The following is a 17,019-nucleotide window of genomic DNA, read 5'->3' as shown; positions in this document are numbered from 1 at the left end:
AGACATCTAGGTGTCATGTATGATAAGCAGGATTGCAGATCAGAGGTATGTGGCTTCTTCTGGTTCTAATTCTATACAATGAGTAAATTATCTTCTATGTGGATCAGCTATTAGAGGAGAAGAAAACATGTAGTGAATGTTACTGTGTTTATTTGTAGTTCCCCAGTGCCTGTGAAGTCCTGCTTGAAGGCACTGGGCAAATACAGATATCAGATTGCTTATAACCTGAAAGCAAGGTGAGAAAGATCAGAGCTGTAGTTATGGTCAGGAAGCACATTTTCAATACCCACTCCAGACATGCAGTATGTTGTTGGCCTGAACTCTCTAGTATTGCTTTGACACCCTCAGACATCACATTCCTGAGGTGTTCTCAGCAAATTCCACCACCCCAGTGCTGGCAGGGGAGAATCACTGGCAAAAAGAGATCAGTTTGCACCATGGGATCTCACTGTGTGGGTGTGATGTCTGTAAAACCATCTAAGTCCTCAGAGGACTGTGGGCAGTGGCAGCAGTGAGTAGTGTCATCCTCCTCGCATGAGCTGCTGGTTTAATCCAGCAGAACAGTGAGCCAGCTCTCAAAGTGTCCATGGTATTGGAGCACTGAGCGTGCACTAAGCTCAGGGCAAGAAGGATGAAAGGGAAGGAAACCTTTTCTTGCCTAGAGAGCAGCATCCCAAAAGGTATCAACCTGGGGTAGTGGAAGGTGGCAGGGGATTGGAACTGGATGAGCTTTAAGGTTCCTCCAACACAAACCAGGCTGGGATTCTGAGTCAGTTGCTGGGCACTATGATATCGAGGTGATAACTGCGAGCTCTGGACAAGGTGTATGGGATCCCCTGGGAGGGCTGTTCTCAAGCAGGTTTGGGGGAAGAACCATTGATACAGCAAATGTGTTCACTCTGAAGCTATGTCAGAAACGAAGCTTGAGCTCTTTCCTTAGGTGAGTACTTGACTGTAAAATCATGACGTGAGAACGTAGTCTAAAAGAGGTTTAGCAGTGCCCACCTGCAGTAGCCACCTGGCCCCATCCATGCATCACTGCTGGTTTATGGATAGTTGGGAAATACTAGGAATATTTCTTCCAGAATCTCTTTCCCATCATTTTTCACTCAGGACAACAGTGGGCAACAACTTGTTTCTGACAGCTCTGGGTAAGCTGAAAGGTTCTGGATATCAGGCAATTGCCTATCAGCAAGCACCAGCATCTGTCCTGCAGATTTAATGTGACCCAGCCTATAAGGGTTGCCCAATGATGGCCATTTCTCCCAGCTGAACACAGAGGCATGGTCTGGTGCCCACCTCAGGCTTAGACCCTGTTTCTATAGGTGTCTGTCACGTTAGTACAGGATACAAGTGCACTTTGCAATGTCCTTTCGCAGCCATTTACATGTGAGAGTGACTCTGGCATGAAGACATCCACCTTTGCAGGCAAAACAAGGCTTGTAGAGGGACAGCCCCTCACACACCATGACATGTTGGATGGGGTATGTTTGGTCAACAAAAGACCTCTGAAGTGGAGCAGGTACAGGAGGTGGCAGAGCAGAAGGGATCCCAGACCATGGAGGATGCACGTGCACAGGAGATCCAGCCTGAGCACAAGGGCAGTGGAAGGCAGGAGCCTTCTGCATCATTGATTGTGCAAGATTTGACAGGCCTGATTTAGGATGAATTATGTAAAATGTGTCCAAATAACCTACAGGGGTTAGGTGATGCTTTGTTGGAGATTTTGGGTGGTTATTTCCCTCTTTGCAGCAAATACTATAAAAGCAAACACCAAATGTTCTGGAGTCAACAGCTCGTCATGGAAATAACAGTGTTCATCATTCCCTAGGACTGTGTGTGAATCAGGGATGTCAAGGGCTTCACACCTAATACACACAGAACTGGAGGGGAAGGGGATGCATCTCAGAGCACCAGGTCAAACAGCACCAAGAGAAACTGTGGTTCCTCCTTAAACACCCAAAGCACAAGTGTTGGTTGGATCAGGAAGGCAAAGTGATGGGGTCCTGTGCTGGTACTCTCCAGGCATTTTATTCACTCTTTCCAGACCACATGGGGGTCATCTTTAATGTGAGGGTGCTGAGGCGCTGGCACAGGGTGCCCAGAGAAGCTGTGGCTGCCCCATCCCTGGCAGTGTTCAAGGCCAGGTTGGACACAGGGGCTTGGAGCAAGCTGCTCTAGTGGAAGGGGTCCCTGTCTGTGGCAGGGGTTGGAGCTGGAGGAGCTTTAAGCTCCCTTCCAACACAAACCATTCCTTGATCCTACGATTCTACCTTCATACTTCTGTACCCCAGCACAGCCGCCTTCCCTTGGTGCAGGAAATGGTCTCCTTGGAGGAGAGTCAGACCTCCTCATTAAACAAAATGCACTTTGAGATACCTATGTAAGAACCGAGGGTCTGTTAAGGCAGTGGGAAGAGACAGATTTTTCTCTTACGCCTGTGCATTAGGAGTAACTTCATGTAAGTGTCACTGAGGTAAGCAAGAGCAGAAACAGATGTGGAGCACAGCTACAAACAGGATGTGAAAATAAGCTCATTACTCCATCTGCCCACCGTAAACAGCGTGAAATTAGCAGCAAGCGAGGAATAAAAATGCAGACAAATAGCCTTTTAAAGAGAGCAGAGGGAGCTGGAAGGTCTGCTATTAGGAAAGCAGAGGCATTGAAAGCCCTTAACTGCTCACAGACCAGTTCACACTCTGAGTCCCTGGTCAGTCAAGGGGTAAAGGTGGAGGAAAATCCCTCAGCAAGGGATAAGGTGCTATATGTTTGAAGGCAAAACCGGAAAGAACGCTCCACCTTTAGGAGAGGAGACCTGATTTTGCTTCTGTCCCTGCCTGTTAGGAAGCACCATCTATTTCATAAGTCACAGAGATTTATTATCTTTTTCCCCCTAAGAGGCACTCTCTTAATGTTGCATAAAATTACTCTCCCAGGGGTAGTGTGCAGAGGGAAACGTGGTGTTATGTTGTCTCAGTTGCAAAGACATCGCCAACAATAAAAGCCCTTGACTGATTTGGGTTTTAGGTGACGTGATTATGGAACGGGTCATTCGTGACGCTCCAAGTTGCTTCAGACACCTCTGGCATTAAGTCTGAATGGGGGTGTTTTATGCTTTGGGTTTAGGCTTTAAATATTCGCCCCTGGACTTTGTTCTATGGGGTAAATCTCAGCTTGAGGATATATTTACTTAGAATTTCACAGGGAAATCTCTCAGATGGTCGATGTGCTTGATTCATTTAGAGTGGGATCCCAAAGTGGTTTACAGCTTTTACAGGCTGGCTGTGTTTATAACCATCCTGGGGAGTATCTTCCACAATTCATGGAGCAGAGAGGGGCAAGGAGGGTCATAATTTCTCTTTCAACCTACTTTTCTAGCAGCTGACATGACAGTGGCAAAGTCACCTCTTTAGAATGAAACCTGCCATGTGTTACCCTTGTCCAGAGGAGATCCTTTGGAGAAAACCAGGGTAAAATAAGTCAAGGACTTGCTTTCTTTTCTCTATGGGTTCAGATATGTGCATGGAACATTCAGTGGTGTCTGAAAGCAGAGGCTGTGAGCAGCTCCAGTTCATTTTATGGATCTCAGTGAAATTGCAGAGACCAAATGATATTTCAAGGAAACTGGTTCCTTGTGTTCAGAGTTCTTCAAGATACGACAGCCCAAGGCAGAGTTTGTTACACGTTGGAAATAATTTTTCTCTCCACATTTGGCAGATCCAAACAAGCCTTGAGTGCTAAATAAACCAGGTCTATGAATAAATCAGGGGTAGAAGAACTCAAATTGGAGGTGATGTGAGATTGAAATAACTGAAAGCTCAAAGTTGGCCACAAGGCACTTCGAAATAGTCTGGAGTTTGATGAAAGGTTTTGCATTTGAGATGCTATTGGGATATTTCAGGAGGAAACCTCCTGGTGGGTTCACCCAAAGTCTGTAATAAACGTAATTGAAATATCTGAACTCCAGCTGCTGCCTTCTATTCTAATCAAGAGAATAGAAGCAGCTCCTTCTTAGCAAACACCCTGAGACTGCTTAGATGGGGAATGGCCATACTGGGCTCAATGCCTTCCAACTAGGAAGGCAGCAGAGGCAGACACAGATATTAAGGGCAGGAGAGGTAGCAAGTGGAAATAGGGAAAAGGGGCTCTATGGAAAAATCAATAGAGTCTTGGAGAAAAGGGAGATCTGATGAACCCCCAGAAATGGAAATCAGGGCCCCTGATTTTCTAATATTGTCCAATTTGGATCTCATGAGGAACAGATTGTGGAAAGGCTCAGAAACCAGAAGGTGCCCCCAGCTTATCTACCCCATGAAGGGTAAGGTATCCTTACCCTTCTGGTTCCTATCCAAAGGGAAGACAAGTTAAGCTAGAGACAAGGAGTTCCTTTGAGAAGTGTTTGAGAAGTCCTCCTTCAAGGTCACGACAGCAGTTTCTGGTTTTATAGTACAGCAGAATCTGAAATTACATTATAGGCACAGGGACTGATTCTCTCCTTCCATAAACCAGGTTCCCTTCTTCATCACACCCCCAAGCCATGGTGCAGTCATGCCCCATCTATGTCAGCATGGTCCAGAGCATCACACCAACTAGGAGCGTGATTTGCCTTGCTCTGGTCCTCATCTCCTCTGGGTGCCACCATGCTCTACTGAGTACAGCTGAGCCCCTGGCATTGCCATTGCTGGGGTGGAACAATACAACCATGAGCCTCGGAATGAGAACATCCCCTGGAGTCAGTCTGGATGTGGCCAGCCTGCTTTAGAAAGGAAGCACGTTTAATAGCAGGGAATTGGTCTGCTCCAGGCCATGGGGACACAGCATCATTGAGCCCTGCTGAATTAATTTGTTGGTGTATGAGTAGCAATAATGTCTTCCTCCCATGCTTTCATCTCTCTTCTCGGTATGTGGAAGAGAGCACTTTGTGTTTTTACAATAAACTCTGAAGAGAACTTAGAGAAGCTTGGAAAAAGCCAGGACAGAACAGTGAGAACCCTGGGGAGGTGGTGACAGCAAACATGGGCCAACTGCTGGGACACATGTGAGATGACTCCATGTCAAATCACCCCACACAGAGCCATCCATAGCTGCAGTGAGGTGTAGGCAGGGTTAAGCCATGTCCAAGGGGGAAAGGCTGGGATCTCCATAGCATTTGGGATGCTATCGACTTTGGAGGGCAAAATGAGGGAGAGCTGGGGGAGCAATGGGTTTGGAGAGCTTTTTGTGCACCAAGAAAGAGCAAGCACAGGAACTGGCTGTGTTTCTGCCATATATAATGTGGCTTCCAGGTGACCTTGTCCAGGGTTTCTTTCTCAAATGAGGAAGAACCCGGTCTCCAGGAGAGATGTGACCTCTCCTTCTGGGTCCTCAGCAGGATGCCACATTGCTACTGGTGGCCCATCTATATGAGAGAGAGGGTTGGGTTGAGGTGTTGAGTGTCAGGTTGTGTCTTGTCCCCTTAACATCCTTCCAACTTCCTTTTACCTACTCCTGTTCCTCTGCCATGCTGCTGTGCAGTGCTGCAACCAGTGCTCCCCATCACATGGGCAATCCATGAGTAGGAGTGCTAAGACTGAGCGTTTAAACCCTCCAGTTGACCTGCTGGGGAGGGATCTGCCCACTTACAGATCTCAAAAGCAAGGTCATTGCTTGTAGAGAGGATGATGATTAGAGGGATTTCCATCTCTGCATATGAAGTTCTGGAGACCTCATAGCAATCTTCCAGTATCTGAAGGGTGCCCACAAGGATGCGGAAGAGGGACTCTTCATCAGAGATTGCAGTGACAGGACAAGGGAGGATGAGTTTAAATTTAAACAGGGGAAGTGCAGGTCAGATATAAGAAGAAATTCTTTATCGTGAGGGTGCTGAGGCGCTGGCACTGAGTGCCCGGGGAAGCTGTGGCTGCCCCATCCCTGGCAGTGTCCAAGGCCAGGTTGGACACAGGGGCTTGGAGCAAGCTGCTCCAGTGGAAGGGGTCCCTGCCTGTGGCAGGGGTTGGAACTGGATGGGATTTAAGGTCCTTTCCAAATGAAATCATGCTATGATTCTTAGATGGACATCCCAGCCTGGTCATGGGAAACACAATTCATTTCCCACCTGAGGTTGCTCCACCACCCTTAAACCACTTGTCTGGTTTTGTTGCAGAAGGCATGGCGGAAGCTGTCAGCTCGAGCAGGGACTGCCTTCAAGCAGGCGAGTCCTGTACCAACGACCCCATCTGCAGTGCCAAATTCAGGACCCTCCGGCAATGCATTGCAGGCAATGGAGCCAACAAGCTGGGCCCCGATGCCAAGAACCAGTGCAGGAGCACCGTGACTGCCCTGCTCTCCAGCCAACTGTATGGCTGCAAGTGCAAGCGTGGCATGAAAAAGGAGAAGCACTGCTTGAGTGTCTACTGGAGCATCCACCACACGTTGATGGAAGGTCAGTCAAGCAGGGTGCTCATTTCTCAATGGTTTTCCTCAAAGGGAATTATTGCTAGGGCTTTCTACAGAGCTCCCCAAAAGTGGCCGCAAAGAAGGCCATCCCTGCAGCATCACATTCCCTCTCATGACCTACTGATCCCTATTGCTTTTGGGGAAAGCAATCCCTCCTTCCTCTGTTTTTTTAACCTGGCCTCTTTTCTATGGTGTTCCCAGTATACCTGTATGTCTTCTCCTGCAGAAATACATGCTATGTTTTCCATCTACCTATGTTAGCCAAGACCACGAAAGCCATGGATATAGTACACGAAGCATGGGCACTGAGCTAAAAAAACCAGCATGAACTTAAAAAATATCACTCTCTTGGAGGCTTTCAAGTGCACCAATGTCTTTGGGTTAGTGAAGATTTGGGGCTGGTGACATCAGCTGGAATTTAAAGTGTTCCCAGAGCCAGTATTTAGTAAGTTTGGATTTTGATGGTTTTTAAGAGTCATCATAAAAGCACACCTCAGTGGCCATAACTCTTCCCTGTCAGGCTGGTGAGTATTTTATGCACCATGAAAATTAAAATGGGGAATAAAACAGAACCTTCCACCCATGGGCTGCGATATAGATTAATAAAACACTGCTGGCTGAACATTGAAGGGAAAGGTGCAGGGTGATAACACAGGCCAAAAGGCCAAGCAAAATGAAGAGGATGCAGGCTCTAATGCACAGGCTTTGCCAGAATGGAAACTGCTTGATCAAGTTCCCAGAAAGCTGTCAGGTGCTACAGCTTGGAGGGAGCAGAGCATGGGGCTACAAAGTGACTGGGGAAATAAGAAGCCTCAGCACCATCCAGGATCAAATCTTTCCCATAATTATATGCCTAGATATATAACTATGCTGAAGAGTTTTGTTTGTGTTGAAGCAAATTCTTTACAAGGGCCAGGCCAAGGGGAATGGCTTGAACCTGCCCGAGGGGAGACTGAGATGAGCTCTTAGGCAGAAGCTCTTCCCTGTGAGGGTGCTGAGGCGCTGGCACAGGGTGCCCAGAGAAGCTGTGGCTGCCCCATCCCTGGCAGTGCTCAAGGCCAGGTTGGACACAGGGGCTTGGAGCAAGCTGCTCTAGTGGAAGGTGTTGGAGTTGGAGCTGGATGAGCTTCAAAGTCCCTTCCAAACCAAACCAGGCTGGGATCCGATCGTTCTATGAAGAGAAGCCTGGGGAAGAGGTGGCCTCTCCATTCATCAGAACAGGCCGACCTTCATGCTCTGAATCTTCGGACACACCTCATCTGCACCATGGCTGTGCGGGACAGTGGTGACAGGAGGACTTCCAGGTCCGGGAAGAGCAGTGTGAGGACAGCAGGGAGTGCTGGGAGCAGGCAGGGGCCAGGTGTGGGTCTGCAGATGCAGGGTAGGAGATGCTGAATGGCCAGAATGGATGCACTTCCTGCCCAGCAGCCTGGGTCCTCCATCTAGAGAATGACTGTAAGAAAGCTGGTATCAGAGACTGCCCAGACTCTGCCCTACTTGTCCTCTGCTGCCATGTCCTGAGCCCCTCATCTTTTCAAGCTCAGAGCTCACTTGCAATGCAGATTCACACTCCCAGCCCTTTGATTCCCTTACCTTAATTTCCCCAGGGAAATATACTTCAGAACAGCCCCAGGTTTCAGAGTCCTTACACATGTTTAATTGACTGAGAAAGGAAGCCAATCCACATGCTCCGCGTAGAGCTTTGTCTCTCAGTCCTCCATACCCACGAGGCTGTAAAAAGCATCCTAGAAGCCCTCTTATAAAATCAATTGTGGAAGTGTGCGTTCAGGGAATTTGCAAAGCATACTATTTACTCAGCTTCTCTTGAGCGCGCCTGTGTTCAGCCACCTTCCCATTTGGAGACACAATAACACGATGACAACCCGATAACAATTCTCTGATAAGGTGCTATATCATCAGGACATAAAACTGCTACGCTGGAACATACAAATGGGCCCCTTTCCAGTCAGTAACGATGCAAGATATTTCAATGAAGGTGTAAAGCTGCCTTGTAAATGCACCTGTAGTAATTGCATGGGGCTCTGTACCCTGGGAGCTATTTCTTCCTGACCGCAGCTGGTGATCAGCATATGCCCGGAGCATGAGGTTTGATAGTCCTTTTATCCCAGCCAGTACATCTGCTGCTGCTGTCCATATCCATCTAAATGTCTAATAAAGGAAAAAATGATACTGAGTTGTTTGCCTCAATAATATTCTGTGGTATCCATCAGGGTGACGGGGCATTGCAGAACATTGAGTGCAGGAAAGGGAAGCACCAAGTGAATAAAACTAGCTTCCCAACAACTTAAAAATGAAGTTGCTGCGGGAGCTGTGGGTCATTAGCTCCATGTCAAGTAAGAAAGGGCTGCTGGCAAGGAGAAAGGAAGAGGTGTAATAGATAGGAAAGCATGTGCTGCTGCACACACAACCCTGTCCAGGTGAGGACCATTGACCCAGGGAGAAACACATAGGGAATAGCGAGAATGGTGATGGAAACCCCATGTATATAGGGAGCTGGTGGTTTGAACCCTGCCCATGAGCCTCTACTACAGTTTGGTGTCCTCAGTGGCAAGCTCTATAAGGGGGCCCAAGACTTGAGTTATAGAGTTGCAACCCAGCAGTGCCCTGAAAAGCTTTCCAAAGCTGTGATGTACTTTTAAAAGCCAGTTATATCCTATTCCCCTCTCTAAGCATACTGCCACGCATCAGTTCGTGTGACTCTGAGCATCCATTTACTTATCGCCTTTAGGGCGCACCCCCTTGGACCCATCAAGCAAACCTGCACTGCAGATGTTGAACCTTGTACGTCCCAGACATCCCTCAGGAGCTCAGCTGCCTTCTCACCACCTTCTCTTCTCACCACAGGCATGAACGTACTGGAGAGTTCCCCTTACGAGCCATTCATCAGGGGCTTTGATTATGTCCGGCTGGCATCCATCACTGCAGGTAGGTGGTGGGAAGATGCTCTTCCATTCACTGGTTCACACTGGGGGGAGCTGGCTGTGGGATCAAGTGCTACAGACAGGGTAGACCTTTGTGCTCTCTTATGGTCCATTCACACAGCATTGCATGGTTCAGGACTAGCAATCACTTTTCCAAGGAGCTGATTATGATTCCTGGGTTAAACTCTTACATGTCCTAGGAAAAACACTTGTGATTTTCCTAATTTGGCTTTTCCACATCCATGCTGTGAATGGCTGGGTTTGAGGAATGTGGTAGGAAGATCTTTTCTAATGAGCCATGATGATGGGTGGCCTGATTCTCCATAGCGGGTGGATGGCCTGTGTCATGCAGACGCCCTGCTGGGGTATCCTTAGGTATGAGAAGGTGTTTCCACATCATTCACAGGACCAAACTCTGCAGGCAAAAAGGTTGATAACCCAACTTGTGGGTTGATCCCAGCCACAGCCTTTAACCCCATGCCCTGAGGGCAACCTCAGGACTCAGACCCATGTTCTGCTCTGTGTCATGTAATCCACTTAATAATGTTAGCAGAGCTGCCCAACACCTTTTAACCCCCTTGAGGACACGAACCCCAGCTCAGCAGTTAAAAGGTCAGCGTGGTGGTTGTTAAGCCATCCATCACCAACATCACAGCTGCCACCACAATCACTGTCCGACTCTGCTTATGCACCACAGACATGGGGAAGCTTTACCAGCAGTGATTTTTCTTACCAAATAACCAATATGGGAGCACATAATGTTCTCATGTGCCTCTGGCAGAGGTACCAAAACAGCAGCCCTGCTGCAGCTCATCCCAAATGTGCACCGGACTCCAGGGTGACATCCCCAGATGGAGTGCACCCGAGCGAGTAAGGAGCAGCAGCTCCCTGCAGCTGATGGATGTCTGCAGTCCCTGAGATGGAGGGGCATTTGTTAGGTGAAAATGCCCAGGAGTAATTAACCCATCAGCCCTCAACAGTCTGAGCAGAGAGGGGAAAGGGGGTGCTCCTTGACCTCACGTTTTCTTATTGACTCCACTTGACTGATTTGAGAGTGGAAAGTGAAGCATACACAGAGCTGTTTGCAGGGTCATGGCCTTCTTTACCAGAGTTCTTTCCCCTTTGCTGAGAGTCCTACAGGGCTCTTCAGAGCACGGCAGAATCTATGGATGGGGATTTTTATGCATGGTTAACACATTGCAGGCTTTTAAAGCAGACCGAAACCGGTTGGGCAGCAAAGCACGAATGGGCCCAGAGCAGCAAGGGTATGTGCCAAAGGACTCAGCATCCATCTAGGGATGTGAAGTTTCTTGGTTTAACCTGTTTTTCCCCTACTTATACTCAACACCTCCAATAACATAATTTATGACCTACTAACCAGTGCCCAGATCATATAGTCAGCACTGCCAAAGAACCCCTTTTAAACCTCCCAAATACAAAAATTCCCGAGAGCTTATTGAAACGTAAGACATCCTCATGACCATGTATCAAGTCAGAGCAACAGATATTTTGAGCCCAATTTTACATCAACAATATATATCAATTATTCAAGCTGTGCAAATGGAATTCTACCTCTCTGCTCTAATTGTAAAAACCATGCAAATGGAATTCTATCTCTCTGCTCTAATTGTAGCAGTGATTTAAAAAAGCACATCCTGTTATTGCGTGGGAAGAGGAGACAAACGAGTGTGTTCCTTGTGATTCATTAGCTGAATGGGTAATGAAACCCTTCCAAATAACTTTGTGCTGACAGCTCCCCTGTGTAAACTGGTTCTCTCACAATATTCACCCCTGGCCATATTAAAGGGAAGGAATTCTGTGGTGGGAACACACTAAGCAAAAGTTTCACCCGTCATAAAGTAACTTCAAAACTTGGGATGTGACTTCCAGCTCATTATATTCAGAGGGGACAACAGGAAGGGAAAAATAAGTGCTAGGATAAGGAGGATCTGCTAATAGCAGTGAAAATGAAGAAGGGCAGCCAGTTCTGAAGTGCTCAGAGAGACTGTCAATGTTATAACACTTGTTCAGCACTGGCTGGCTGGTTTTAACTCCCAACCAAAGACAAGGCTTGACTCTGCATTGGAAATTTGTCTTTCTGGGGATTTTTCATCTCTAAAAAGTCCTTCTGTGCTGGGGACAAAGCCCTTCTAATGTGCTTCAGGTCATGGGCTTCATTCAGAGAGGTGAAAAATGGCTTCAAATTCCTTTTCTCTCTTATGCTTGGAGGATCTTCATCTTATCGGTCTGATCAGAGAGAGCCTGATGTCTCGATCGAGTCCTACCTGTAGCATTTCCCCTTCTATAAAACAGAGATCAACTCACTTTTGAAGGACCCCTAAAACCAGTGTTAGACAAATACCTTTCCCTCTTACCTATTTCCCACGTTTGTAGAGGAGGCTGTTGGCATATAAACTCATGAGAGATCTGTTTGCTTACTGAAGACGGTGTGTTTCTCATCTGTCACTGTAGTTTTTGTTTCATTTCCCTGATTGTTCCCCTGATGCAAGTTTTCCTCCACCTTCCCTGCATCCCAATGGCACACCGTTGCTCTCCCATCCAGGCTAACCTGGGCTTCCTTTCCCCTCTTGTTCAAGAGGACGGAAATGCAGAGTGATCTTGTTGAAGCCAGTGATCCATCCACAGGGAGAGACCCACATGTGCTCACATGCAGGCAGCATCAAGGTCCCAGGGACATCACGTTGGATGGTAGCTCTGATTCCCATCCCAAAAGGCACTGTTGTGACTTAGGACATGGCCATACTGGGCAGGACTGGTTTGAATTGGGAAAACCAGTGCGCTGTTGTGATGCTTTGAGACCCAGACAGCTCTCACTTAGCTGGGCATGAACATAGCACAGCTGCTACCAAAGCCAGACTTGGCCTTACACAGGCCTGAAGAAACTCATTGTACAGCATATGGGTGCAAGTCTGGGGTGCAAGGGTTAACACCAACCACCCATGTATCATTGCCACTAACTCAGTGTTTGATCCTGAGCAGAGTTTGGGGAAAAAGGGGCCGTTAGAAGAGATCCCATCACATTGGTGAATCCAGTCATGGCCAGAAGCAGATGCACTTTCTAATGACTGCTGTCTTCCCAGGCCTCAAGTTGGTTAATTCATGTTGGGAAAGTGTTATGAGATAACCAGGGTACTGCAAGTCTTCATTTTATTACATCATAGAATCACAGAATGGTTTGGGTTGGAAAGGACCTTAAGGTTCATCCAGCTCCAACCCCCTGCCACGGGCAGGGACACCTTCCACTAGAGCAGGTTCCTCCAAGCCCCATCCAACCTGGCCTTGAATCCTTTCCAGGGATGGGGCATGTAAATATAGGAGCTTGGAGGAGCAGTCTCTGGGGTGTAAGCTTCGTTGTGTGGCCATGGAACCTCTTGGTAAAGGTGAGTAAGGAAAGTGGATTTGGTCCTGCCATGGCACAGTGAGCAAGTGTGGACCTCACCCTGGTCACTGCCTTCCTGAGCAGGCGATGGTCTCACCAAGGATGAGAGCAGGATGGGGACGAAGGTACCTGCACAGGGTGGTGCTGCTGGGTGGGGAGATGAGCACAAACCCCCATCCCCATCTCCCACAGGCTCTGAGAACGAGGTGACCCAGGTGAACCGGTGCCTGGATGCCGCCAAAGCCTGCAACGTGGACGAGATGTGCCAGCGCCTGCGGACCGAGTACGTGTCCTTCTGCATCCGGCGCCTGGCGCGGGCTGATACCTGCAACCGCTCCAAGTGCCACAAGGCTCTGCGCAAGTTCTTCGACCGCGTGCCGCCGGAGTACACCCATGAGCTGCTCTTCTGCCCCTGCGAAGACACGGCCTGCGCCGAGCGCCGCCGGCAGACCATCGTTCCTGCCTGCTCCTACGAGTCCAAGGAGAAGCCCAACTGCCTGGCGCCCCTGGACTCCTGCCGGGAGAACTACGTCTGCAGGTAAAGCTCGCTTACACCGGGGTGGCCAACGCAGAGAGCTGTGCCTTGGACAAGCCTTGGGTTCATCCCCTGGTGACAGCCCAGAGCCAATGCACTCATCTAAAGGATGCTGACTGGAGGCACCCATCCCACCACAACCCATTGACTGATGGCCTGAGTGCCTCCTTCCCATGACCCATGTCCTTGTCTTACTTTCTATATAGGAAGTGCTAACAGACAGAAGAAGATTTGAGATGTTTGTGTTGGAGTTTTTTAGATCTTTTCTATGGGTTTTTGGCTTTTGTCCTAAAAAAGATATAGTGTAGTGTAGTATACTGTAGCGTAGTGTAGTATATTGCAGTGTAGTGTAGTATAGTACAGTAGCAGTATAGTATAAGTATATAGTATATAGTTTATAGTACATATATATGCTATATATATATATATACTATTTCCAGGTCTACTATGCTATGCTATGTTGCTATGCTATGCTGCTATGCTATGCCATCCCATTCCATCCAATACTAATACCATACTATGCCAATATATATTATATAGTACCTATATAGCATAGCATAGTAGACCTGGAAATAGTTCCAGGAAGGTGCAAGCTAGGTGGGGATGTGATATGGGGTGCTTGCAGTCACTTTAACCGATCTGCCTCCCCACTGCCCATTTCCCCTAGTCCAGAGCATCCTACAGGAGCACCCAAGCTATCCCGACAGCCACAGGCACTTGTAGATACCTTAAAAATCTGTTTTTCTTCTTTTTTTTTATTAGAAAACTTAATGATGTGCATAAAAGCACTCCTTTCTGCTGCAAGGCTGCATGTTCTAGTGATCGTGATAGAGGTCTCAGCATCGCAGCTGTCACTCCACATCCACCATGTAGTATGTGGCCAGGGTGGCTTGCTTCTCTGCTTCCATTTAAACTGCATGCATGCACACATACACACACCCATCCCAATGTGCACACCCACAGGAATACCCCTTAAGTGTTTTTCCCTCAGCGGTATCATTTTCACCCCTCTATTTCTCCAAAGGTTTACCCATACAGCTCTCAGGAGCCCATCTGTCAGTAGGAGATGTAAGACTATAACAGAACCCTTACTGCGCTATGGTGGTCCCAGCCCAGCATCTTGTGTGCAGCTGTGGCCAGGAGCAGACACCTGAGGAACAGCACAAGAGCAAGTGTAGGACACATGTCCCACTATTGTCCTAGTCTCTAATTAGAGGTGGGGTTTGGGACTTCCTGAGCCGAGCTTCCAGGAGCCATCTGCTACCAGCACATCATCTTTAAATATCTTTTCACAAAGGGAGGTGATAACAGCAGCATCCTCTTGGAAGTGTGGACTGATGTTAATATTCTCAACCCCAGGAATGTGGATGAAGGAGAACAACTGAGCTATACATCTGAAGCTCATCCTGAAAGATGCAAAGCCCCTGAGCCACACCAGCTTTCCCCCAGCTACCCAGGGAGTCCAAAATGGATGGGTACTGCCCTCTCCCTAACAAAACATCAGGCCCAGAGGGAATGAAGAGGTTTAAAGGGATTTCCAGGAGGGTGGGAACCATTTCCTGCAAGCAGCACAGCTGTTCATTATCTGGTTCCTTGGTCTCTGGATATATAATATATAATATATAATATATAACATCCTCTAAAGACACAACAGGAGCACGGGGTTGACGTGTGACCTGGTCAAAGCTAGTGGTGCAGAAACCACAAGGGAAGCCAGGCACAAATCATGGCACTTGAAAGGAAGAGAGTAAAACACCCCAGGGCTAACCCAGCCTGCACTGCTTAATCCTCCTGCAGCTTCTTCCCAGCTGTAACCCCTTGCCTGTCCCAGCTTGGAGGGATGGGGTCTAATAGCATGAATGATACAAACCTGCAATCAGTACCTCCCTCCCCTAAATAATGCAGCAAAAATTAGGGCAGGAAGGGTTTGCCTGGCCATGGCTTAGGGGAAAAGGGTTGGTGTGGGGTAAACATGGGAACAAAGAAGAGTTAAAAGGGAGGAAAGGAGGGGGGAAAGAAGAGGGCAGGAAATACAAGTTGGAGTGCTGACACTGACCAGGAGCACTGGCAAAATGTCTGGAAAAGAGAGGTTTTCTGGGGGATCAACATGTTTGACATACTAGGTTCACAGTTCAAACCCTGCAGGTTGTCATCTAAGGGCCCTATCTTCAAGTGCTGGCAATGCTAGTGCTTGCTCGGGTTTCCTAAGCAGCTCGAAATCCATGTGAGGTGCCTTCTTGCCTGGCCACAGGATGCTTGTTTAGATGGATCTGGACCTTCAGCATGTCCTGTGTCCTATCTGAAAGCCTCATGTGAATGACTCAGATATCCCACAGTGCCAATTTAAAGCCATTCCCCTTGGCCTGTCCCTACATCCCTTGTCCCAAGCCCCTCTCCAGCTTTCCTGCAGCCCCTTCAGGCACTGGAGCTGCTCTCAGGTCTCCCCTTCAGGAGCCTTCTCTTGTCCAGGCTGCCCCAGCCCAGCTCTCTCAGCCTGGCTCCAGAGCAGAGCTGCTCCAGCCCTTGGAGCATCTTTGCAGTCCATTACTTGCAGCCCCACAGGGACCCTGCAAAACATTCACTACAACACCTACTTGTGTCTTACCTCAAAGGGATAAAACCTACTTCTGGGCTTGTTGGAGTGAGGCGGGGCAGGAGAGTACAAAATGATGTTCATTCAACCCAGTTTAGTAACACCTACAGCAGCAAAGGACTTTGCAAATGTGTCCCCTTCTGTAAACACCACCAGTGTGCCACTATGTGCCTTCTAGCCCCAGACAGATGTGCTGATATGTCCCTTTTGCTCTCTTGCTCCATCAGGTCTCGCTACGCAGAGTTCCAGTTTAATTGCCAGCCATCACTGCAGACTGCGAGCGGCTGCCGGAGGGAGAGCTACGCTGCCTGTCTGCTGGCCTACACGGGGATCATAGGTAGGAGCTGTGCCCTGCAGCTGGTTCCCTCTCTAGGTGGGAAATATCATAGAATCATGGCATGGTTTGGGTTGGAAGGGAGCTTAAAGCTCCTCCAGCTCCAACCCCTGCCACAGGCAGGGACCCCTTCCACTAGAGCAGCTTGCTCCAAGCCCCTGTGTCCAACCTGGCCTTGAACACTGCCAGGGATGGGGCAGCCACAGCTTCTCTGGGCACCCTGTGCCAGCGCCTCAGCACCCTCCCAGGGAAGAGCTTCTTCCAAATGTCTTACCTAAATCTCCCCTTTCAGCTTAAAGCCATGAAAACGGGGCAATTTAGGATAGCTGCAGCATACGGATAAAAACCATGCTGCAAAATCCCAGCTTCTCTCTCAGGTGGAAACAGATGGGCCATCCCAGGGTGTCTGCCCTGCGAGGGGTTCCCTGATGCCATCACTAGTGATGCCACTGGAAATCACCATCCACTGCCATCTTGCTGTCTTCAGAGGCTGTCAGATTGGGTTCTCAGATACTCCAGAGACCCAGCTGGTAGCAGTTAGCACATATAGAGTCCCAAAAGAAGTGCCAATGACCATTGGACTTGGTCCATCCTGACGGATGGGACAGATTGTCAGCTATGCAGGTCAAGATTTCATTCTGGTTTAATCCTTTTGTTTTCCCTGACCATTCTGGAGATTGATTTTGGCTCTTCTATTGACAACATGGAAACCTTTATGCACATTCACATATGGTTTTTGAATGTCATTAGGGAACCTGAGATCCCCGGAGCTGCCCATTC

The 17,019-nt window shown here is 48.4% G+C and overlaps 1 protein-coding gene across 2 annotated transcripts in view; it reads left to right on the top strand.

The window, feature by feature from the left end:
• GFRA4 (GDNF family receptor alpha 4) overlaps positions 1-17,019 on the top strand; it is a 77,213-nt gene that overhangs the window by 52,484 nt on the left and 7,710 nt on the right. For both annotated transcript variants that reach the window (XR_009965116.1, XM_062619984.1), the window contains exons 2-5: positions 6,143-6,421; positions 9,301-9,381; positions 12,970-13,315; positions 16,133-16,242. Coding sequence is in view for 1 of the 2 variants with exons in the window: in XM_062619984.1 (XP_062475968.1) it covers positions 6,143-6,421; positions 9,301-9,381; positions 12,970-13,315; positions 16,133-16,242 (816 nt within the window). In the remaining variant the exon portion in view is untranslated. The remainder of the gene's footprint in view (positions 1-6,142; positions 6,422-9,300; positions 9,382-12,969; positions 13,316-16,132; positions 16,243-17,019) is intronic.

This window comes from Pezoporus occidentalis, unplaced genomic scaffold (assembly GCF_034315485.1).
Source record: "Pezoporus occidentalis ecotype Australia unplaced genomic scaffold, CSIRO_AGI_Poc_V1 ctg217, whole genome shotgun sequence".
NCBI lineage: Eukaryota > Metazoa > Chordata > Aves > Psittaciformes > Psittacidae > Pezoporus > Pezoporus occidentalis.
This window is presented reverse-complemented; position numbering and strand designations above follow the sequence as displayed.